This window comes from Chenopodium album, chromosome 3 (genome assembly GCF_948465745.1).
Source record: "Chenopodium album chromosome 3, dcCheAlbu1.1, whole genome shotgun sequence".
In the NCBI taxonomy this organism is placed as follows: Eukaryota; Viridiplantae; Streptophyta; class Magnoliopsida; order Caryophyllales; family Amaranthaceae; genus Chenopodium; species Chenopodium album.
In genome coordinates this window covers 12,414,828-12,439,908 of record NC_137836.1, presented here as the reverse complement: position 1 = coordinate 12,439,908, position 25,081 = coordinate 12,414,828, and the positions used below count along the sequence as shown (strand labels likewise).

The 25,081-nt window shown below is 35.7% G+C and overlaps 1 protein-coding gene and 1 pseudogene across 1 annotated transcript; both read left to right on the top strand.

Annotated features, from left to right (window-relative positions):
• The first annotated feature begins 19,210 nt into the window (after positions 1-19,210).
• On the top strand, positions 19,211-21,858 carry LOC145623838 (large ribosomal subunit protein mL102 (rPPR5) pseudogene; annotated as a pseudogene).
• Positions 21,859-21,916: 58 nt separating this feature from the next.
• Positions 21,917-24,114, top strand: LOC145624849 (plasma membrane ATPase 2-like). The gene is made up of 7 exons (XM_081677936.1): positions 21,917-21,973; positions 22,106-22,225; positions 22,297-22,416; positions 22,505-22,626; positions 22,743-22,806; positions 22,935-22,947; positions 23,960-24,114. Exons 1-7 carry the CDS (start codon positions 21,917-21,919, stop codon positions 24,112-24,114), a joined length of 651 nt encoding a protein of 216 aa, XP_081534062.1.
• The last annotated feature ends 967 nt before the right edge of the window (positions 24,115-25,081 follow it).

Here is a 25,081-nt window from a genome sequence, read left to right as displayed (position 1 = left end):
CTTGATCATGAAGATAGTCAAAAGCTTCATTATAAGTCATTCCTATTGGTGTGTATTCTTCAATGGTCCGTTTTGCCCGTGGCTTAGGAGCATTGAGTTCTTCATTGAACCCTTGGCGAGAATTTTGCTCGATAACCATCACCCGATTTGCTAGTCCTTCTACCACATTCAAGAGCATGGCAACGACATCTTGCAGTTTTCGAACATCCTCTTTTAGACTTGACGAGTCTTCCCTGGTATTATCTAAGAAAAGACTTTCATCCTCCCCAATCATGGCCACTTCATCGAGAGAGGTTATATAAGTTGTCTCGATCATGGGCTCTCCTACAGGTGTGATAAGAAGTGATGGATCGAAGGATGTTTGATCTCCTTCGAGGGCTAGAATTTCGGAAGTTTCATTGTTATCGATCAGATCTTGAATAGCTTCTTTGAGTTTCCAACACTCCTCAGTGTCGTGACCCTTTCCTTGGTGATATTTGCAGTGCTTATTAGGGTCCCACTTGGGTGGCCTGGTTTCTGGAACTGGATCTTTGATGGGCCCTATGGGCATGACTAGTCCTTTGTGATGTAGCTTCTCGAAAGCTGTTTCATAACTCATACCAAGTGGAGTGAACACCCTTTTTGACCTTTGGATTCGTGATTTAGAGGCGTTCGTGGCATGTACCTCATTAATGGGAGAGGAAGAAGAAGGATGGTCGTTCTTCTTTCCTCTCGCACTATTATCTTTCAGAAGGTCATCTTCAATGTCAATGCCTATATTATAGACAGCTTTGAAAGTATTCAAATTGTGTTGGTACTTTAATGCCTTGAATACTTACCTTAGAGATTCTTGATAAACATCCTCATAGATTCTTTTTCGATAGGAGCCTTGACCATATTAGCGGAGGTTTCCTTCCATTTGTTGAAGAAAGAGGTGAACCCTTCGTTTTCTTTTTGTTTTAACATCTCGAGTTGTCTATAGTCTGCTTCGTCTTGGATGTTGCACTTATATCTATCTATGAAAGCGTTTTCTATGGACTCCCAGGTGGAGGTTTTTTCTTTCTCGAGAGAAAAGAACCATTGCTGGCAAACGGTCTCGAGAGATAGCGAGAACAGAGAGGGGAAAACCTTCTTATCGATACCCTTAATGCTCATTATAGTTTAAAAAGCTCTTAGATGGAAGTAAGGGTTATCTGTTGCCTTGAATTTAGGGATGTCAGTGGAATTGAACTTATGCGGAAGAAGTTCCTTGTCCAGCGAGACCCCTTGTGAACTAATGCCCTGAAATTTATAGTCACTAGATAGCTTGCTCAAGCTTTCTTGCATGAGGTTCATTTGTTGTTGCGTCACAGGTCATCAATTTTGAGGGTTAAATCCTTTAACACCTCAGTCACGTCATTCAATTGATTCCTAAGTTCATTAACTTCCTCTTGAGTTGCCATTATCTTTTTAGCCTTCCTCTTTTGACTAATCGATTTATCAAAAAGTGAGACTTGAATAAAGAGGTTGTCCTTGATTAATCGCCCTTCTCTCCTCGACTAAGTACTGTGGAAAAGGAATTTGGGGATATTCATTATTAATTATTTGACTAAAACTTTATTCAACATGCAATGGATGGAGGAAGTGAAGAAAGATTGGAATAGAATGTGAAGAAAAATGATGTAGATGGAGGGATATGAAGAATTAGGAATAGAATGTACCCCCAACTCAAATGTCGGAAAAAACCGACTCATGCATGAACCTAAGACATGGTCATGGTGATATGTACTCAAAGTGCGTGCTAAGACTAGTAGTGTAGGTGACATGTTGAGACTCGTGTCATGACCACGTGGCTAGACTATGTGACTAGACTCAATTAATGACTTAACAAGGTATTATTGACAGTAATATTTAGCCGAATTAATTAGTAAACTGGTTAATTAGACACAAAGTGATGACTCGATCAATAATCCGAACTGCCGTCAAAACGACAGGACTGGCGCCTCTCTTTGTAGTGTAGCGCCAGACGACATAGATGTCGCCAGGCGCCACACTCCACAGAGTGGCGCTACAGTCCAGACTTTGGCGCCATTACTGGAGCTTAAATCTGAGACTGTTTTCGGTGTTATCAATCAATAGGGGTATGCCTAAAGTCGTACTAGGTCAATTCTGATTAAAATCTTAGACTTTATTTACTCAAATTAATTAATTAATTAATTAGGAAAAGTTATTTTAAGTCATTAATTTATTTAATCTCAACACAAGCCAAACAAACGGTTAAGAAAACATAGTATATGCACAACAAATAATGCACAATTAGTCAAGTAGGCACGATATGATGCAATGAGTTTGCAACCTAACCATGGCTCTAATTCTCTAAAGTTCAGGATATGGTTTAGTTAATAAAGGGTCCATGGTTAATTGTCCAGATGCATCGCGCGGAAGCCTAACTGTGAAGGGTTGGCGCGAGTGGATGGGACACCACGAATTTTAGAAAAAACTCGCTTCCATGGTTTGGTGAATTCAACAATCTTGGATGTACCCTTTGTTTCTCAGAGCGTTCAATCAGGTAGATGGAGCATGAATTCCCAGAGGGTTATGTCCATATGTAGAACACATATGGGTTTCACAAAAATGAGAAAAACTCAATCAGGAAGTAGGATCGAGCAAACAATGCGAAAAACTGGTCGAAATTAGAACGCATATTTCTGGCTCGGTATTGGAAGAATTTGGCACCAGCAAACAGAGATTGGCGCCAGGTTTTATCTGTAGCGCCTGGCGACAGAACTGTCGTCTGGCACTACAGTTAAAAGTCTGGCGCTAATATTCTGTTTGCTGACGCTAATTCCTACATGCCTCAGCAGCTTTCTGTGCTCGATAAAATTTTCCAATTTCGCGCAGTGTTATTTCGGTCCTAGTTGTGAAAGATATTCCTCAAATTTCCTACGTGTAAAATCCTATGTTTTAACTCATTACGGATGGTCTTTCCAATGAGATCTTTTTTATGCATATGACAATAATGTTAATCAAAATTACGCACATGAAATACTTAGAACGTTTCAAGTCTCGTCCACTCATTCTAAATCATTGCCGAAATAAATTTCAGGAATTAAAATAGAAATCCTCCCTAGTGGAGTTGCCAAAAACTGTAGGGAATATTTCAAGCATTACCCCAATCTTGAACCCCACTATGATCATACACTAAAGTACGGTGGCGTCCAAAGGGAAAGAAGATAGAGCAAAAGAGTCGCCAACAAGTTTTTTAGGAACTTGTAAACCGTTCACGAGGTGAAGGTTACACCCCTTAACGATCCAAGAGATCGTCAACTCCATAAGGTCTTGAACCAAATAGGGTTCGGGGATGAAGGTACAAATCCAACCTAAAAGAGATTGAACCTGCCCTAATAGTAGGCCTCTACTTTATTCTGATCGTATTCATGTGCGCTTTCTGACTAACATGCAATCAATAGGATTAACCCTAAACCTGTTTAATCTATGTTGGTTGAATATTAATGCACAAATAAACTATTATTGGCGATCACTTGAATTATAATCAAATTAACCCTAACAAGATTATTAATTATCTTATTAAGCGTGATTACAAGTACCAATTCCCTTTAAACATGCATAAAAGGCGTGATCAAGCAATAACAATAAATAATCAAGCAACATAATAATAAACAAAATAATAATAAAATTATAATAATAATCAAAACAATTATAAAAATAATCATGAATCATGTTAAAGCATAATAATAGCAAGATCCTAGGCATGATACTAACAAGATTAATAACAAATCCTAGCATGTCACTAAACAATAAAAATCAAAACTTTAACCCTAACATAATACTAATAATCATAAATATTAGGAAGAACATAGGAAGCATCATACTTTTAATCATACTTAATATTAAAATTACCCTAGACATGATACTAGGAATATCATAATAACAACCTAAGCATGAACTCTATATCATAACATCTATAAAAAAAAAACCCTTAAAGTACTTACTTTGATGCCTCGTACCTCTTTCTAATAACAAAATACACACGTTAGTAACTTCAAGGAAAATAATAAACAAAACAATTAAATTAAATAATTGAAATAAAGATTTGGGACCAAACCCTCAGAAATTAAAACCTTTCACGTCTAGGGCGAGGGCAACTTCGAATATGGCTAGGTGTATCTAGGTCTTGTGAGTGCGGAATTTTGTATTTTGAGAAAAGGCTAGTTTAGAAAAGAGAGAGAGAGAAAGAGAGTAAGCTTTAGCTTTAGAGAGAAGAGAATTAGAGAGAATTGGTGAGTGAAAATGGAGTTTTTAACACGTTTTTATAGAGAAAATCAGCCAAAAAGATAAAACATCAAAAACAGAGTTCTGACGCAAAAGGCCAGGTTGGCGCCAAACACTAACCTTAGCGCCAGGCGCCAAGCGTAGTGTCAGGCGCTACAGCTGGAGTTTGACGCTGACTCAGAAATTCACGCGTTTTCTTAAAATCAGATAAAAATTGTCGTACAGGAGGATAAAATCGTATTTTCCTCAAAAACGTTCTTTGATTCTGATTAAAACTCTAAAAAGTCAACAAAAGTCAATTTATCAATGCTAATTAAATTAGGAATGAAAAGAACCTTCTAGAAGAATCTAGAAGACTAAAACCATTCCTAATTGCATTAGGAATGATAAATCCATATTAGGCCCTCCTCTAGATCATTGGGCCGCATATAAGGCTCAAACCTGGCCCAGTTCAGTAATTTGGTCATAACTTCCTCAATATTCATCGGAATTGGGCTTATAATATATCGTTGGAAAGCTGTTTTCAAGCCCCATATAACTACACTATTATTGGACCCATATCATGGACCATACAAACTGGATTGGCTGTTTTCTCAAAATAGGTTTTCAAAAAACAGAGAGAAAAGAAAAGAAATTAAAACTATCCGCAACACTAAACTTTCCACACTTTCACTTCATTCGATTATGACTCAACGTGAAAGGTACTCATCACTGCGTTTGGTTTTGTGGAGACACAAATGGGTGTCTACACCGGTACAAAAGTGAGGAACTGGTCTTGGAACTAGTTATAACCTGGTCCACGATTTTGGAACTGGTCCCGGAACTGGTTATAACCGGGTCCCTGATTTTCAAAACTGGTCCCGGAATCGGTAAGAACCAGTTCCAAGACTGGGTACCTGGTTCCTTGTGATTATCCAGATTTTTCAAAAAAAATTTAATTTCTTGCAAAATTATTAAATTTAATACACTTAGATCTACAAGGATACAAAGGATTACAGATTTACAACAACAAATATATTAACAAAAACGAATTAAAAAATAGTATTTTATCTCTTTTAAGTAACACACTCTCTTTGTCTCTCCTAATTCTAAATCTGAAAAAAAAAAAAAAAAAAAACAATCAATTGAAGAAGCCATTGCATATTTGCATCAACAACCCAACAATGAATAAGAAGTATTTGTAGGAAGAAGACGTAGTAGATCCCTTGTATGACGGTGGTTTAAGTTGCGATTTACATAAAACCATGGAGTATGTAGGTTGTGATTTTCATAAAATCATGGAGTATGGAGGTTGCGATTTTCATGTGATGGATTTTTTTGGTGAATTGAATTAATGTGGTGAAAGAGTTCACGTATCAGTGTAGTGTAAATGGTGTATTTGGATTTTGGAGGCTGTGAGAGAATAAGATATTTTAGGGTTTGGTAAGATTAGGCTATTTATATTAGGTGCATGTTAATGTTGGGCTTTGTCTTTTGGGCTGCAAGAACACACAGCTTTTTCTCATCCTTTTGTAAAATTGTAAGTAGTAACCGGGTACCCACCGGGTACCCACCGGGTACCGGGTCCAAAATTTTTGGATCCGAAACTGGAACTGGTTCTAACCAGGTCCAAAATTTTGGAACTGGACCCGGACCCTGTTGGACCAGTTCCGGGTCTGGACCGGTCCCGGTTCCAAAACTGGGTACCCTAAATTATTGCTAACCCCTAGTCCATGGTTATGAGTCCGGATGCACCGCAAGGAAGCCTTACCTTTGGAAGGGTTGGCGCGTGTGGATGGGACCCCGGGAGTTAAACTCGCTTCCATGGTTTGGTGAATTTAACAATCTCGGATGTACCCTTCGTTGCCAGGAGCGTTCGATTGGGTAGATGGAGCATGAATTCCCAGAGGGTTATTTCCATATTTAGAACACATACGGGTTTCAAAAAATAAGGAAAACCTCAATCAGGAAGTAAAACCGAGTAAATAGTACTACAAAACTAGTTGAAACAAGAAGGTAGATTTCTGGCTCGGTAGTGGAAGAATTTGGCGCGAGAAAACAGCGCCGGCGTTTGGCGTTAACGCTGTTTTCTCAGCGCTAATTCCTACATGCCTCAATAGCTTTCTATTCTTGAATTTTCCAGTTTTTTCGTAGCTTTTAGCTGTGAAAAATATTTCCCTATATTCCTACGTGTAAAAATCCTATGTTTTTTACTCATTACGGATGGTCTTTCCAAAGAGAACCTTTTTTATGCTTATGCCAATATGTCAATCAAAATTACGCACATGAAATACTTAGAACTTTTCGAGTCTCATCCACTCATTCTAAATCATTGCCAAAATAAATTTTAGAAAATGAAATAGAATTCCTCCCCAATGGAGTCGCAAAAAAAACTGTAGGGAATATTTCAAGCCATCCCACACTTGAGCCCCACTGTGATCATACACTTAAGCATGGTGGCGTCCAAAGGGAAAGAAGCTAGAGTAAAAGAGTCGCCAACAAGTTTTAGGAACTTGTAGACCGTTCACAGGATGAAGGTTACACCCCTTAACGGTCCAGGAGATCGTTAACTCCAATAGGTCTGGAACCATGACTGGAAGTTCGGGGATGAAGGTACAAATCCAACCTAAAAGAGATTGAACTTGCCCTAATAATAGGCCTCTACTTTATTCTTCTCGTATTCATGTGCGCTTTCTGACTAACATACAATAAATAGGTTTACCCTAAACCTGTTTATCTATGTTGATTGAATATTAATGCACAAACAAAACAATTATTGGCGATCGCTTATATTATAATCATATTACCCTAAACAAGATTATTAATTATCTTATTAAGCGTGATTACAAGTACAAATTCCCTTTAAATATTCATAAAAAGGTGTGATCAAGCAATAACAATAAATATCACGCAACATAATAATCATAACAACAATAACAATTACAATAATCATGTTAAAGCAAAATATTAATAGCAAGACCCTAGTCATGATATTAACAAGATTAATAACAAACCCTAGCTAGCATGTCACTAAACAATAAAGATTAAAGCTTTAGCCTTAACATGATACTAACATGATATTAGAAAGCATAAAAGGCATCCTAAACATGATACTAGAAAGCAATAATAACATCCTAACATGATACTAGAAATTAATAGAAAAATCTAAGCATGCTTTCTACATCGAAATAATAGATAAGTAATTAAATTACTTACTTTTATGCCTCGTACCACTTTCTAATAACAAAATACACACGTTAGTAACTTCAAGGAAAAATAATAAATCAAAACAAATAAATTAAATAACTGAAATAGAGATTTGGGACCAAACCCTCAAAAATTATCAACCTTTCACGTCTAGGGAGAATGCAACTTCGAACTTAGCTAGGTGTTTCTAGAGCTAATGTATGAGGAATTTTGGGAGAGGGAAGGTTTAGAAAAAGAAGAGAGAGAGAGAAAGCTTCTAGATTTTAGAGAGAGATTGTAGATGCAGATGATTTGAAAACAGGAAGATACGACCCCTATTTATAGGAAAAATAGCACGGGATCGAAGAAAATCATATTCGGAATAAAATACCTCCTGTCGCAATCGACAGGAGTCAGCGCCAGACGACAAGCTCGTCGCCAGGCGACGAAGGCCAACGCTAGGCGATGAAGGTCAGCGTCTGGCGACGACTCTGTCGTCTCACTCTGGTCCAAAGTCAACGTGCTTTTCAACGCGTAATTACCTTTAACACCGGTTGCAGGTAATTATGCGTCTGAGCAGCTTTTGAAATTAGATTTAATATATTTCATTCTTAATAAAACATCTTTAAAATATAATTAATAGGCCCTCCTCTAGATCATTGGGTCATCTTTAAAATCATTGGGCATAATCTAATTTAATCCATAACTTCCTCATAATTCATCGGAATTGGGCTTATAATATATCATTGGAAAGCTCATTTCGAGCCCAATCCAAGTACACAATTATTGGACCCTTATTATGGACCAAACCAAATTGGACTGGCTATCTTTCATAAATAAGAGTAATAAAAGAAATATTTTAGAAAACGGAAAGAGAAATATTTTAATAAAAACATCCTCATCACTAGACTTTCCACACTTTCACTTTGTTCGATAATCAAGCGACGAGAAAGGTATTCATCACTGGGTTTTATTTTGGGGAGACACATTTGGGTGTCTACAGCCGGCCAGATATCGAAGCCATCGTCGTCCAAATCCCTCAACCACCGCCGCTTCGCCTTTCCTTTTCTCTCTCTTTCGATCTCCTTCTCCATCACTGCGCTGCAAGCAACGCCATCAATGGCTAGGGTTTTCTGAAACAATATTCACTAGCAAAATGGTACTGCTTTATTTCTTCTACCTTTGATTTTCGTTTTAGATTATTTTATTTTTTCAATATCATTAGTTTTGCCTGTTTTTGTCAAATTTGATTTTGTTTAAACCTAGTTTTTAATTTTTAGATGCGTGATTTTTCGATTAGGGAATGTTGTTTTGGCTTTTTTGTTGGTGATTTTTCAATTGATCTTGATATTGCAGTACGTTATCATAAGAGAATCAAAAGAAAGACGAGCAATTCAATTGGTCAACGAGATTTTTCAGGTTCTAGTGCATCTTAAAAGATTCATTTAATACTAATTTTCAGTCTTGTACCTGTTTTAATATATGTAAAAATGAACAATGCTATGAAATTGTGGTGGAAATTAAGTTTAGATCAGATTATAGAACTTGAACCTGATTAATTGTTTGTTTCAACTTAATTAAGGGCACATACAGGTTATATTATAGAAGGGTTGAAGAAGGAAAGCAATTTTCAGTTTGTGACTGTATATATTCTTAACTACAGCTACAAAGGTAACAGTGTAACACTTTCAGATTTTCTATTCATGTAGCCATCTTCTAGGATTATTTTTAACATGGATTTAGTCTAAAGAAATATAATTTTACCCATTTACCTCCATGTGTTTTTATAGATTATGCCAACCCTTTTGTCAGGGATGACATAAGTTTGGGATGGTGAGCCATTTGTCTATTGTGTTATGGAGCATCATCGAGGATACCTTTATTTGTTCACAGATGCTGCAAAGGAAGGACAACCAGTTGATAATCATTATCTTCTTCGCTCACCAATTGATATTGCTTCTGGTATGTGATGTTTATGGCTGATGCTAACTTTATGTTTTCTGCCTCCACAGTGTAGACACCTAAAAATGTATCCCCAAAACCAAAACCGATGATGAACAACCTTTCACTGCCATTATTTTTCGGGTTGATTTTTAATCTTTGGAGTTCTTAAATCCATGTTTTCATTCAATACATTTCATAAACCAATCCATTTCCTAGCTCATTTCCCTAAACCATAACTTGTTTTCCTCTTTTTGTGTCCACATCACAAAACCGAGAGAAAATGATTTTTTGGTCTTATAATTTTGATCCAATTATTATTTAGTTAAATAGGCCTTTTGATAATATTTCCAACCATATATCATAAGCCCAATTCCGATTTAAAACAAAGAAGGTATGAGCCAAACACTAATTAAACTCGACCCAAAACCGACACCTACTAAAACGGTCATATCTTAAAATCTACAAATGATTTTGACATGATTTTAATTGGGTAGGATAGTAAACTTGATGAGATTTCCAATGATATATTATATGCCTTATTCTGAGTTAGGTATCAAAAGTTATCATGGTTTTAAAAACGCGTAAAAACTGAAATTACCGCGCATAGTGTAAAAGCACCGTGTCATGGCGGAATGTGACGTGGCACGGTGCCTGGTGCCGTGAAACGGTAATTCCAAACGTGTCACGGTGATTTTTTCCATGCTTTTTCCGCGTGAAAATCCACCGTGTCACGGAAATAGTTGCCGCGCCACGGGATTTTGCACCGCGTCACGGTACAATCTCCTGTGTCACGGTGCCCATTCCGTGACACGGGGCAGTTCTGTGTTTTTTCCGCTTAAACCCTTCACGCATTTTAACTCCCGTAGGTCAAATAATTCCCGCGTCACTCCAAAGTATCCTGCGTCACACAAGACTTTCCCGTGTCACGGCATTTTTTGCCGTGTTGCGGCGGTGTTTTTAGGGTTTTTATCCTTTTTAGGGTTCCGTGTGTTCCCCCTACTCATTGCCTCTATAAATACCCCCCTCCTTTCTGCAGTTCGGGGTACCAAAATTATATTCTCTCTCTCCCTACACCAAAAATCATTCTCTTCTCCCTCTTTAGCATAATTTCTAGCCTTCTTATTCTTCCATAATTACTTCCCCTAAGCACTCCAAGGATTCCATACTTGACCCGAGATTCCGTCCTTAAACCAAGGCGTGAAAGGTATAACTAACCGAGGGTTTGGACCAAATCAACTCTACTTTTAATTTTATTTAATTTAATTGTCATTTGATTTATATTTTTTTTATTGAAGTTACCAAAAATTTATGCATGATGTAGCAATTTAAAGGAACGCGCGGAATGTGAGTAATTAATTAATTTAATTACTTATTTTATTTTAATATTGCTAGTATCATGATTATGTTAATTTATATTTAATTTGAATTGACTAACAATTTATTGTTAAATTGCTTCCAATATTAATGTTTATTCTATTGTTATTATGATCACCATATTGCATGTTTAAAGGGAATATGTAATTGAAAATCACGCCTAATAAGATAATTTGGACAACCGGTTTAGGTTCCTTTTTAATCTTGTTGTTATTTAAAGTGATCACAAATTTTATAGAATTATGTGTTGCATTAATATTAAACCAATTTAGCTTAATAATAGTTTGGAGCAAATTGAATCTCTGTTTGTATGCCTTTGAGATCGCAGGAATGCTTTTCACTATAAGAATCGAGTATAGGCCAATACGGGCGAATGTGACTCCATGACTCACTTCGTACCATCATCCCCGATCCTCCTTTCGTGGTTCCGAACCATATGGAGTTATTAATCTCATGTATTATGAATGGAGTGTAACCTTCACGGGTCAATCGTTGTTGCCTTCGTTGTCCCTTATTCCTGGTTGCCTTAAATGATCCGTGAACGGTTTACAAGTTCCTTAAAAACTTGTTGGAGGCTCCCTACTTTCCTTGTCCCTAATCTTATATGTCAATTCCCACTTCCTAAGAGTGCCAAGCATATTCACCACATACTTTAACGTAGGCGTACTTCGAACGACGCCTACACACGGGCATCATGGTTCTCTTTGTTTATTCTCCATGTTCTCCGATTTAATTAGACAACATTGAGTTGAAATCTCTCAAGTTTCGAGGGCTATTATCTCACATTCAATCTTTACTACTCCTTATTGTGGCCTCTGTTGTGTGGATGGACTTTAGTCATTGAGCTCCTTATGCCTCTTTTTAGGTACTTAAGGCATATTCTCATTGACTGGACCAAGATAAATTGAACTAAACTTATTGTAGCTGAACTAAAATGAATATTTTATGAGAGAAGAAAATTAGGAGCTAGACTAAACTGAACTATACTAAACTTATTGGAGCTGAACTAAACTGAACTGAACTGAATTAAACTGAAAATAATCTGATGAGAACAGGGTCTAAGGGCCTGTTTACATTTACTGAACTGAGATGAACTGAACTGATTGGAGCTGAACTTAACTGAACTGAGTTGAAATGAATATTTTATGAGAGAAGGAAATTAGGAGCTGAATTGAACTGAACTGATTAGAGCTGAATTGAACTAAACTGATTGGAGCTTAATTGAATTGAATTAAACTGAACTGAAATTAAGTAAATGTGAACAGACCCTTAGTCTAAGCCTCTAATTCTGAATTCAATCAAACATAAGTCTCTAGCATTGGCTGAAAGATAATGCGGCATTTGGTCTTAAGGGATATCATGTTTTACTGTTGCTAATAATGATATATGTCTAAGAATTATGTTAATATTCTGAACTCAAAACTTAGAAATTGACACCCTTTTTATTTATCATTCAATGCAAAGTATATTCGTTGATGATGACCCTAATATGGTCATTTGTGGATGTTGATTTCAATGACACACACTTGATACTTATTTTGAGGGAAGGTCAGACTTTAAGGCTATGTACAATCCCTCTACCTTTATTCATAAGGTAAGCCTGAGTTCAGCAATTTATTCATATAGTGTATTTTTGTTGATGAATTATTTGCACCCAAGAAACAAGTAGAAAAATTATAAGTGTGTTTTAGATTTTTAAAGAGGTAAACTGTTATCTGTGCTATGATAGTAGACATATAACAACCTTGTCCAGTACTTAAATAAAGGGAAGTGGAGCTTCAATTTCTAATAAGTTTGTATTCATCTTTTTATAACTTATTGTTTGAATGTTAAGGGGGGATTTAGGATGGTGAATATCCTAACTCTGAAGCTAATTTTAGTACCCCAAACAAATGTTATTTGGTAAAATAGACCATATTTCTTAATAATGATAATGTTATTAGTTTGCTCAAAATATTTTGTAAAGCTAATGTGTCAATTTTCTATTTTTTAACAATTATGAAACACTATTTTATATCTACTTATTGGTTATGTGTGAAAATTTGTAATGAACATGCTACAATTTTTAAGTATTCATTAAGTTAATGTTTTGTTGTATATCTTTGATAAGTGTTAATTGCTCAGCTTTTGCTGATTTGTGTGATTGTATTGTTATGCTCGGTCAATTGATCATTAATTATTACAGGCCTTGGAGTCAATTTGTGAAAATATTGTACATGAATGTTTCCAAGGCAGCATTAGAACAAAATATGTTTGAATTCGATTCATGAAAATATCCATATCGGACAATTGATTCTTATAGTGCTCTTCGCCACCAATGACTCTGCTCTCATGCTTATACATTATAGGGCTAGTCTTGTGGTTTATTAATACGATTAGATTAGTACAAAATCCAATTTCACAACTTATGAACTCTGTAAACCTTGCTGTAAGAGATCAGAATGATCACGAAAACCCACTAGATTCTGAGAAAAATCATGGAACACTAGACTTTGCATCATGGCAAGAAATTTTATTGGAAGCCAAGATGAGGCACAAACACATAATATGGTTTGGATATAGTAGTATGCTCTTTATGTATAAGTTGTATTTTACTTTATTTTTTTGGACCAAAATTGTAATATTATATGTTTTTTTTTAATGAAAATATGTAAGTTTATATATATGTTAGTGTTTATATATCAATTTAAGTGAAAAAAATGTAATTTTAAAAAAAAAAACTTTTTAGGCCATTTTTGGCACTGATTTTGAACTGGAACCGGTGCCAAAAACCTTTTTTTTGCCATCGAATCTGAACTGGTGCAAAAAATCTCACGTTTTGGGATCTCTCAAATGAACACCGGTGTTATAGAGTGGTTTTGAACCGATTCTCTTTTATATTTTTCTACTAGTGTGTTGGGCTTGGGTCTGCTGGCTGAAATGTACAAATGAAATGAACGGTCTGGGATAATCTATTTATAAGCATCCATCCTTCCTAACCCCTAATTCTAGAAAAATCCTAAGCTTATTAATTGGAGGGTTATGGTAACTAACCTCCTATCTAAAACATTCTACAGTACACACTACTCAGCCATATGTACATACTACATAAGGAAAATTCTAGATATCCTATTATGTTCAAGAACATCCTTGAATATTATAGAGTACTTCGACATCCCCTTTAGAATACTTCACATAAAAACATCCTAAATATTTTCTGAACACTGTAGAAATTTCCAGAGAATTTCGGACCCCATGCATACAAAAAAAAAAAAAAACAAAACAAAAAACAATTCCCAGATGTTCTTTTGCCCAAAATATGACAAACCACCATTTGCCCCTCTAAATGGCCATTAGTGTATTAATGTCAAATAGATGTTCAATGGAATTACAAGCTAAGGCTTGTTTGAAGCAATTGGTCTTACATGCATCCTTATGCTCATGGGATAGGTGCAACACTGGCCCAATAAAGAAGCCCAGTTTTAAAACTCGCCCAAACAAAAACGCAACCCACTTCCCACACGCGACCCACTTCCCAACCGCCATATTTTGGCTTTCAATTTATTAATTTTTTTAAATAACATTTTACTTCTGTCTCATTAATTTTTCAAAAATTTCTGCGATTAGTTTCTCTAATTTTCTATCTCGAAACTTCATTCTCTCTCCTCTACATGAGTTTACTTCACTAAAAACTGAAAAATTAACAATGGATGTATGAGAAGAGATGCAAAATCAAAGGGTTATCCCAAGAAAAGGTAAATTTTCACTGATATTTGTCCGAATTTATGTGAATTTTTATCTGAATTTTTCGAAACTCTGTTCTTCGGAAATTATTTGTTAACTAGTGAAATTTTTTTAGTTCATATTTTTTATGCATTCACTAAGGAAAACAATTAATATGTTCATATTTTGAATGGTTATGTGCATGTGTTCATATATTTAATACCTATGTTCACTTTCTAAAAAGCATGCCTATATGTTCATATATCTATTATGAAATGCATGTGTTCATATATTTTATGCTTATGTTCACTTAGGGAACATATGTTCATATATTTTATGCTTTTGTTCATATATTCTATTCTGAAATGCATGTGTTCATATTTTTTTATGCTTGTGTTCATATACATATTTTGCTTGATTATGTTCACTTTCTGGATTGCATATGTTCATATATTTTAATGCATATGTTCACTTTCTTAAATGCTTATGTTCATATTTTAAATGCTTAGGTAAACTTTTTAAAATGCTTTTGTAAACTTTCAGAAATGTATATGTTCACTTTCTGAAATCCATATGTTCATGTTTTTGTATGTATATGTTCACCTTCTAAAATGCTTGTGTTTATACGCATTTAAAAAATATACCAATGCATATGTTCATATTTTGAATGCGTATGTTCATTTCTAAAATGCATGTATTCATATTTTTAATTCATGTTCATATTTTTAATGCATATTCATATTTTTAATGCATGTTCATATTTTTAATCGAAATTCATACACAAATCAAATTGATCGAAGCTAACACAATCCAATTCATATGAATTCAAAAAATCAGATAAAAAACCTAATCAATCGAGATTAAGCACAAAATCACCACATAATAAATCGAAATTCATACATAAGAATTACGAACAAAAAAAAATGAAGAACGAAATTTATTAACAAAATTCATACATAATAAATCGAAGGAAAATTTGCAAATTGCAGCCATTTAAAGCTAGTATTTTGAAAATTGCAGTCTTTTAAAAAAAATGCAAATTGCAGCCCAAAAGTTCTTATAAATTGTATATTGCAACCCGGTTCAATTTTATCATCAGTTTACGTGTCGAAAATCAGTCGGTTAAGGTTTTAGGGGCCATTTAAAGAGAAGCAAATTAAGAATTGAATTGAACTAAACTAAACTGAACAAATTGGAGATGAACTAAACTGAATTGAAATTAAGATGAAGAGAACATGCCCTAAACCTATATGTATAGCTAATTAGCTTGATTAATTATATTATGGCATTGGATTTATTGATACCACATCATTAGGTTTAATTTTTTTTAAGGAAAAATTGAATCTAATAATCCCACCTTTATCCGATTCGCTGCAAATAATCCCACCTTTTGATTATTATCTAATAATCCTACCTTTGGGGTGCATTCGCTTCTAATGGTCCCTAACCTGTTGGTAAATGGTGGAATGGGTTAATATGTCATGTGGCACTTTGTAATTCGCTGAAATATTTTTTTTTCCATTTTTTTCCTTTCCTTCTTCTTTGTCCTTTTCACCTCCATCCTCCATACTTCCCGGTTAGGCAAAATATCTCTCACCCCTGCAATCAGCCACCCACACCGGTACCCACGACCCCAAACACCAGATCCCATCCTTGCCCACCCTTGAAACAGCCCATCACAACCACTCTCACACCCGAAACACCCTAACCCAACCTATCCCCATACTAAAACGCTTTATTTCAGCCCTCCTATACACCATAACACCCTACCCCAACCTTCCTTAGCCCTTTAAAAACACCACCCCAACAAAGGCGCGTCTTCGATGTTCAAATTGGAGCATCAATTGAAATTGTTGGTGTCAAATTGCTTGATTAGAGGTTGGAAGTATGATTGTGGGTGGTGAGGTAGAATTGTTGTCGCTTGGTGGCAGAAACGAAAATAAATAATTATATAAAAAATTAATTAAATTAAATTAAAAGGTAATTAAATATAGAGGTGCAAACTGCAAAGCACCACAAAAGAGGTTGTTTTACGTTTCTTTTTCTTCCTAAATTGCAATTTGAAACAAAACTTGGTGTACTTTGTATTGCTAATGGCGGCTTCAAATTCATTTATTATATACTCCATACAACTCTCCACTTGTATATTCACTATATCTGTGATGAGGTGGTTGTTGCTGTATTCTGGTGATTGTTGGTTGCTGCTGCATTGTTGAGTGACGGTGGCTGGAAAAGAGGTGTGCGTGATGGTGTCGTGACTGCTGATGATTGAGCAACTGAGGGCAAAGGGATTGCGTCATTGCGTGGTGTATGGGGGTTGAATGTATTTTATTGTTGTTGGTGGTGGTGTCTGGTGGTCGGAAATGTAGGGGGATTGCCTGGTGATTAGGGAAAGGAGGCTGGAGTGTAACCAAGGAATTTAAAAAAAAAATTACCCAAAGAATAGGTCACCAGTCATAAAGGTCCATTAGAAGAGAATGTGCCTCCAAGGTGGGATTATTAGATAATAATCAAAAGGTGGGATTATTAACAGCGAACCGGTCAAAGGTGGGATTATTAGAATCAATTTTTCCTTTTTTTAATGTTTGGAATCACTATAGATGTGGCTTTAGTGGTGTCAGATTCATGTTGTTTCAAGTCTCTAAAACCGAAGGCTCCCTATTCATATTTCGTTCTCTTTTACTTTTATAATTTTTCATTCGTTAAAAAAAATAGAGGGCGTATTTTTATATAACGGAACGTTAAAATCGATTCCTCTAAAACAGACTAGACCTGACAAATAGGTCGTTCGGGTCTAGTCGGCTAATATTTGGGTCGAGTTCGAGTCGAATCGGGTTATTTTAGGTTTCGGTTCAAATTCGGATCACTACTTTAGTTTGAGTTCGGGTCGGGTCAAGTCTGTTCGAGTTGTGTCAATTCGGGTATGGATAAGTTTGGTCAAGTCATTTTCAAGACTATTTTCGGGCCCACTTCGGATCGGGTCAAGTTAGGGCCGAGTCGCATATAATAAATCCACTTAACAATTTTGTGGGAAAATTCCCTCTTATTTCAATAATAAGAATAATTTTTTATTTTAAAGAAAATCCATGTTCTTTTGAGCTTCTAGCAGAGCAGGAGTCAACAGAGAAGAGTAGAGCATATTTCATTATTGTAATTACTATTGCTGCTGCTACTGCTGCTGCTACTACTCCTACCCATGCTGCTACTACTCCTACGTCTACTACTACTCCTACTCCTCCCATGGCCGCCTCCTCCTCCTCCTACTCCTCCTCCTCCTCCTCCTCCTACTACTACTACTAGATGATGATGATGATTATTATTATTATTATTATTATTATTATTATTATTATTATTATTATTATTATTATTATTATTATTATTATTATTATTATTTGTATTATTATAGTTTTTTTAGACCAATATATTATTATTATTATTATTATTATTATTATTATTATTATTATTATTATTATTATTATTATTATCTCAAAAACAAAAGTCATACAACCTACAATAAATTAGTGGGAAGTCGAGATACAATCTGGGCCCCCACTCCTCTAGCTATAGCAAATCCTACCCTAGTGAAGATATGAGCTGCAGCACGAGCCCCAATGTCTTGCGTCGTCGAGAACCTCTGAATCCGCTTCAGTAACGCAACAACCTCCTTCTCTAATTCCCCAAGCGAAGAAAAGGAGATGGGAATGAAACCATATCCAATCGCCTGACATCGAGCTTCATACTTAACCCGCTTCCGATGAGCAGCATCAGCCACAACCCGCCCAGGAATAAAATCAGATAGCCCTGACTGTGTCAAAGGAGAAGACCCTGTCAAATCAACACAGACATCGCGACCACGATCCCATGAATAAAGTAACACATCCGCAGGTCTGAGGGCCTCGTCGTTCCCTCCAGCCAACCCAATGTCAACCTCCTTTCTCGTTGAAATCCGAGAACGATAGCAAACATCAACATTATTATTATTATTATTATTATTATTATTATTATTATTATTATTATTATTATTATAACCATTAAATATTAATATTAAATATTATAATAATAATAATAATAATTATTATTATTAAATATTAATTATTTATTATTATTAAAAAATAATAATTATTATTATCTTTAAATATTAGTTATCATCTTTAAATATTAATTATTATTATTATTATTATTATTATTATTATTATTAAAGATTAATTATTTATTATTATTGTTAAATATTAGTTATTAATAATAATTCAATATTAAGTATTATTTTTAAGTAGAGCATAGCCGGGCAGAAAAGAGCATATTGAAGCAGAGCAGGGCAAATTTCAGAATAGCATAGCAGAGCAACTCTAAATAACAAAGCCTAAGAATAACTTTTATATAATAATATTAGAAACTAAAGTATATTTCCTTAAAAAAACAAAACAAAAAAAAAAAAATAAAAATTTGAGTACCTATTGGGTCACTTTGGGTCGGGTCATTTTGATTCGTGTCATTTCGGGTCGTGTCGGTTTGGGTCAATTAGGTCACATCGAGTCAGGTCAACTTCGGGTTTTAAGTCACTTCCGGGTCAGATCATTTGGGTCATATCATTTCGAGCATCGGGTCACATTCGGTTCAACTTCATTTCGGGTCGTATTCGAGTCGGGTCAGGTCGAATTAATTCGGATTCAGGTCATTTTCGAGTCAATGATTTTGGGTTACCGGTCAAGTCACTCGGGTTGGGATAGGATTGCCATGTCTAAAGCGGGCTAGTAAGAGAAAGCCCAAACTAAAACCAAACATTTGACCTATGCCTAAAGCGCTGCAAACAAACCCTAAACCACTCATACGCCTGAAAATGGCTGAATCACTTTGATTTCTTCAACACTTCCAAAGTTTCTCACTCGAATAACCTCATTTCCATTGATTTCTCTAAGTTATTCTGAAAATGGCGAAACTTTCTTGCTCAAAATTGCAACATTTACGACCACCTAGGGTTTATCCTGGGTTTTATGGGATCTCGGGTAAATCCCCTTTAAATCTCATCAAACAATTTTGTTCTACCACTTCTGTTGATGACCCATTACCTGAATATTTTTCCTCCATTGATCCAATCCAAGAAACAAGCAATGAAAGTGAAAAATATGAAGGTGGTACTTTGGTTGAAGGTGGAACAGAGCAGAAACAGAGGACTCCAAGAGGTAAGAATCGAAACCCAGAAAAAACTGAGGATATTATTGCTAGAATGATGGCTAATAGAGCTTGGACAACTCGTTTACAGAATTCAATTCGTAATTTAGTGCCTCAATTTGATCAATCTCTTGTATTGAATGTGTTGGATAGTTCCCGGAAGACGGAGCACGCGCTCCAGTTCTTCCGGTGGGTCGAACGGTCGGGTTTATTTAAACATGATAGAGAGACCCATATGAAAATTATTGAGAGATTAGGCCGATCATTGAAGCTCAATCATGCCCGGGAAATCCTAATGGATATGCCGAAAAAGGGTGTTCAATTTGATGAAGATATGTTTGTTGTGTTGATTGAGAGTTATGGTAAGAATGAGATTGTTCAGGAGTCTGTGAAGATATTTCAGCAGATGAAGGAGTTGGGTGTGGAGAGGACAGGGAAATCATATGATGCTTTGTTTAAAGTGATATTGCGGCGAGGGAGGTATATGATGGCGAAACGGTACTATAATAAGATGTTGGAGGAGGGGATTGCACCTACTAAGCATACATTCAATATCTTGTTGTGGGGATTCTTTCTGTGTCAAAAGGCTGAGACTGCCAATAGGTTTTACGAGGATATGAGGAACCGAGGGATTATGCCTGATGTGGTTACGTATAATACAATGATTAATGGGTTTTATCGGTTGAAGAATATAGAAGAAGCGGAGAAGTTTTTCGTGGAGATGAAGGGAAAGAATATAGCCCCTACTGTTATAAGCTATACTACTATGATTAAAGGTTATGTTGCCATGGGAAAGGTAGATGATGCACTTAGAATCTTTCAGGAGATGAAGGATTTTGGTATCAGGCCAAATTCAGTTACATATTCGACGCTTTTGCCTGGGCTTTGTGATGCTAAGAAACCATCTGAAGCTCAGATAGTCTTGAGGGAAATGGTAGAGAGACATGCTGCTCCTAAGGATAATTCGATCTTTGTAAAGTTGTTGAACTGCCAGTGCGAGTCAGGTAACTTGAATGCTGCTGTGGATGTGCTTAAAGCAATGATTAGATTGAGCATTCCGACTGAGGCTGGACATTATGGGATCTTGATTGAAAACTCATGTAAGGCTAAGGCCTATGATCAGGCAGTGAATTTACTAGACAAGCTTATTGAGAAAGATATAGTACTGAGGCCACAGAGTACCTTGGATATGGAGCCAACTTCTTATAATGCAATTATTGAATATCTATGCAACAATGGTGACACTAAAAGAGCAGAAACCCTTTTCAGGCAGCTGATGAAAAAGGGTGTCCAGGATCCTAAAGCTTTCAATAATTTGATCCGTGGGCATTCTAAAGAGAAGAATCCTGAAGCTGCATTTGAATTGCTGAACATCATGATCAGGAGAGGGGTCCCATCAAAAGCAGAGGCCTACAAGTTACTTATCCATAGTTTCTTGGAGAAAGGGGAACCAGCTGATGCCAAAACCGTTCTTGATAGTATGATTGAGAATGACCACTTGCCTGACTCAGCTGTGTTCAGAGCAGTCATGGAGGGTCTTTTCAATGATGAAAGGGTGCAAACAGCCAGCCGTGTCATGAAGATGATGTTGGAGAAGGGGGTGACGGATAACATGGACTTATCTGCAAAGATTTTAGAGGCTCTGTTCATGAGAGGTCATGTTGAGGAAGCTCTTGGAAGAATTGAGCTATTGATGCACAGTGGTTGTGCACCAGATATCGATAATCTTTTGTCAGTTCTGAGTGATAAGGGAAAGACAATAGCTGCTCTGAAACTTTTAGATTTTGCTTTGGAGAGAGATTTTACATTGGACTTTTCGAGCTATGACAAGGTGCTGGATGCCCTTATAGGTGCTGGTAAGACTCTAAACGCATACTCAATATTGTGCAAAATATCACTAAAGGGCGGCGTGACTGATAAGAGCAGCTACGAGAGTCTAATCAAAACCCTGAATGAGGAGGGAAACTCGAAGCAAGCTGATGTTTTATCAAGAATGCTGAATGGTGATATAGGTGATAGTACTAAGAAAGGAAAGAAGCAAAAGTTAGTAGCATCTTAATATTCCTAATTTATTTTAAACTTTCTTTTTTCCGGTTGGTAGAATTAAAGCTGGTTTTTGATCTCCCTCTTCATTATCAGGGTGAAATAATACTGGAGGAGACCGGTTGTGTATTTTATACTTATCAGTTTTGTTGTTTTTGTAGACAGTTATTGAAACTTGGAAATTGAATTCAGGATCTTATTTTGCTGTTATTCTTGGTACTTGATTGTTTAAATATTGTCACTTCTCAGTGGTGCAATTCCTATTGCTATGCCAACAGTTTTATCTGTTACCATGGCTACAGGTTCCCATCGTTTAGCTGAGCAGGTTGGTAACAAGTAGCAGTAACATTTTAGTTAAAAGGTTATGGTTGTTGTTTTTTTTTTTTTTTTTTTTTTTTTTTAAAAAAAAAAATTTATAAATAGATTCTAGACTCTGAGCTATATATGTACCCGTTAGGGTACAATAACGAAGAGAATGACAGCTATAAAGGAAATGGCAGGCATCGATGTACTTTGCAGTGACAAAACAGGAACTCTGACATTAAATGAGTTGTCTGTTGACAAGAACCTTGTTGAGGTTTGGTTTGCTTTTTAATTGCTTTATTTAGTTTTTTCCCTTCATTAAGCACTAAATGAATATTCCTGCAGGTTTTCGTCAAGGGAATTGATGCAGATACAATGGTATTGATGGCTGCTCGAGCCTCTCGAATGGAAAACCAAGATGCAATTGATGCTGCTATAGTTGGGACATTAGCTGATCCAAAGGAGGTAATCTAATTATCTACGTAATATTAGGAAACATGGTTTTTCACCTTATTTTGTCCTGCTCTCATTATACTCTTTCCCCAATGAAAAGGCTCGCCTAGGCATTCAAGAAGTTCACTTCCTTCCTTTTAATCCAACTGATAAGCATACAGCTCAGATGTACATTGACAGTGATGGGAAAATGCATAGTGTTAGCAAAGGTGCACCAGACAGGTATTTTTTAATTTTACCTGTTTTCTCAATTTTTGACAAGTCTGACATGTTTATGTTCATAATTTGGCTTATTGATAGATCTTAAAACTGCTTATAATAAATCGGAGATAGATCAGAGTTCATGCAGTGATGGATAAGTATGCAGAACGAGGGTTAAGGTCTCTTGCTGTGGCATACCAGGTAACCATTGTTCTCTGCCTATATGTATTTCCTTTCTTTATGTCTTCTTCTCTTTCCTCTTTTTTTTTTTCCTGCCTTCTTTCTTATCTGAACATGTATTGAGGTCTATGTCTGAGATGTTTATGCAGGAGGTTCCTGATGGTAAATAGGACAGTTCTGGAGATCCATTGCTTTTACATGATTGACGTGTAAAGTAATATGTAGAAAACCTTTATCTACAGTAGGGTATAGGACAAACATTTCTTTAACTAGCTGAAATCATCTTTAATTGATGGGATATTTTTGTTTTTATACCCATATCTTGTATTCTTCACTTAATTTAGATATATATTTGGTAAAATGATTTCTGATTAAAGAAGGAGATATCATAAGCTTTATTGTTGAATGTTGATAAATTTACTCATAGTAATTATTGCATATTTTTGGTCAGTGTTTTTTTCCGTTATTTACTTGGTTTTATGTCTCCACAATTCCACATATGTTCTTCAAACCTGTATTTTGTTGGCGGAGATATGAGAGTTTCAAAAGTGTAAATAAGCGAATAACTTTAATGCAGTTTTAGATGTTTACATGCCTTTTACTTTACTCCCAGATTTTAATGTACTAGGACTGCACACGATGCATGCTTCAAATATCTTAAACCATGTCAATCATTTTATAATACGTATAAGGGCCAGAGTAACACAAAAATTTCTCAAGAGCTGGCTTGTATTATTGAGATTCAAGGTCTTACAAGTATTGATAATCTAGTTGGTAAAGTTTTATTACAATCGAATTCAGTTATGCCCTTTCTATGTGGCAACTCTCATAAGTTTGTTGAGATAAGAGGCTAGATTGAAGAACTTAGTAGGAGTTTCATTAAGGATATCAGTTGCTCAGGTCCTACAAGGCTACAAGTATGGGTACCAGTTCTGATATCAGGTTATGGTTTATTGGTCAGTTTCTGTCTTGTGCATTAGATTCTTGAGTTTAAAGTTTCTTTCTTGTGCTTGATTAGACTGTACATGTTATACATTGTGTTTAACATTTTTTTTGATGATTTTTTGTATGCCTTTCTATCAATTGAGGGTTGAAGCCACCCAGATACCGTAATAGGATGGGTATCTTAGTCGTATTTGTTCTATTGCTGTGGGAATGCTGGTGGAGATCATAGTTATGTACCCAATTCAACACTTTCAATATCGTGTTGGAATTGATAACTTATTGGTGCTTCTCATTAGTGGAATTCCTATTGCTATGCCAACAGTTTTATCTGTTACCATGGCTATAGGTTCCCATCGTTTTGCTCAGCAGGTTGGTAACAAGTAGCAGTAACATTTTAGTTCAAAGGTTATGCTTTGTTGACCTCGATTAGTTTTGGTGATGACAAGCAAACTCAATTTGATAAAGGTGTATTAAGTGTGCAGGTTATTTAGGCAAGTTCTTATTAAGAACAAAGTTCCGGGGTTGGAACAAAGAGAAGTCCTTAATCTACATATGGCATACACAACAATTTGAAGTGAAGGAAGCAAAGAAGGTTTTATGCTTGGATGTTCTATTTGGCAAGATAGAGTTATCAAAGGTCCAATTGGAATATCATAAAAAGCATCGAGTATTACATGAAGACTAAAAAGTATGAGTTATCATTTTTAGGCCTTATGTAAGGGTTTGATATTTCTGTTGTTAAAAAAAAATGTGTTTGATATTTTATGATTGGTTGGAATAAAAGGAATATAAGAGTTAATTGGAATTAAAATTGAAACGATCAGTTTTATAAAATTGGATTTTATCTTATTTTCGGTTTTGTTTAAAATTATAAAAAGATATTTCTTTGATATTTTCTTTTTAACAAATAAAAGTCTTTTGTAAAAAGATTTTAACTGATTCCTTAAATTACTCTACAAGGAAAAGATTTATTCAAACCTCTTCCCAAGTTCTATATTGAACAACCTTCTTGACTTCTCTACATTGCTTGAGTTAGTTTCTAAAGTTTAGGAACACCACCTTAAGTAGTGGAGAATGTGGGGAAGGTGGTTGGGTTGATGAAACAGTATAAAAAGGGAGTTGCGAGACAATCTTACAATATTTGAGTGAAAAATATATTTTGTGTAAGTGAGAGTATTTCTTTATTCCAGCTATTGTAAGATCATCTAAACACGTAGAGTTCAAATTATTGAGTTGTAATTTGGGAAAAGGGTTAAGTGATCTTTGTAAAGACTTAGTGCTAAGTCTTGAGTGTAGGCTTCGGAGTAGAAGCTAGAGTGAGCATTTGGGGTCCGCTTAGGTTCTTATTGGA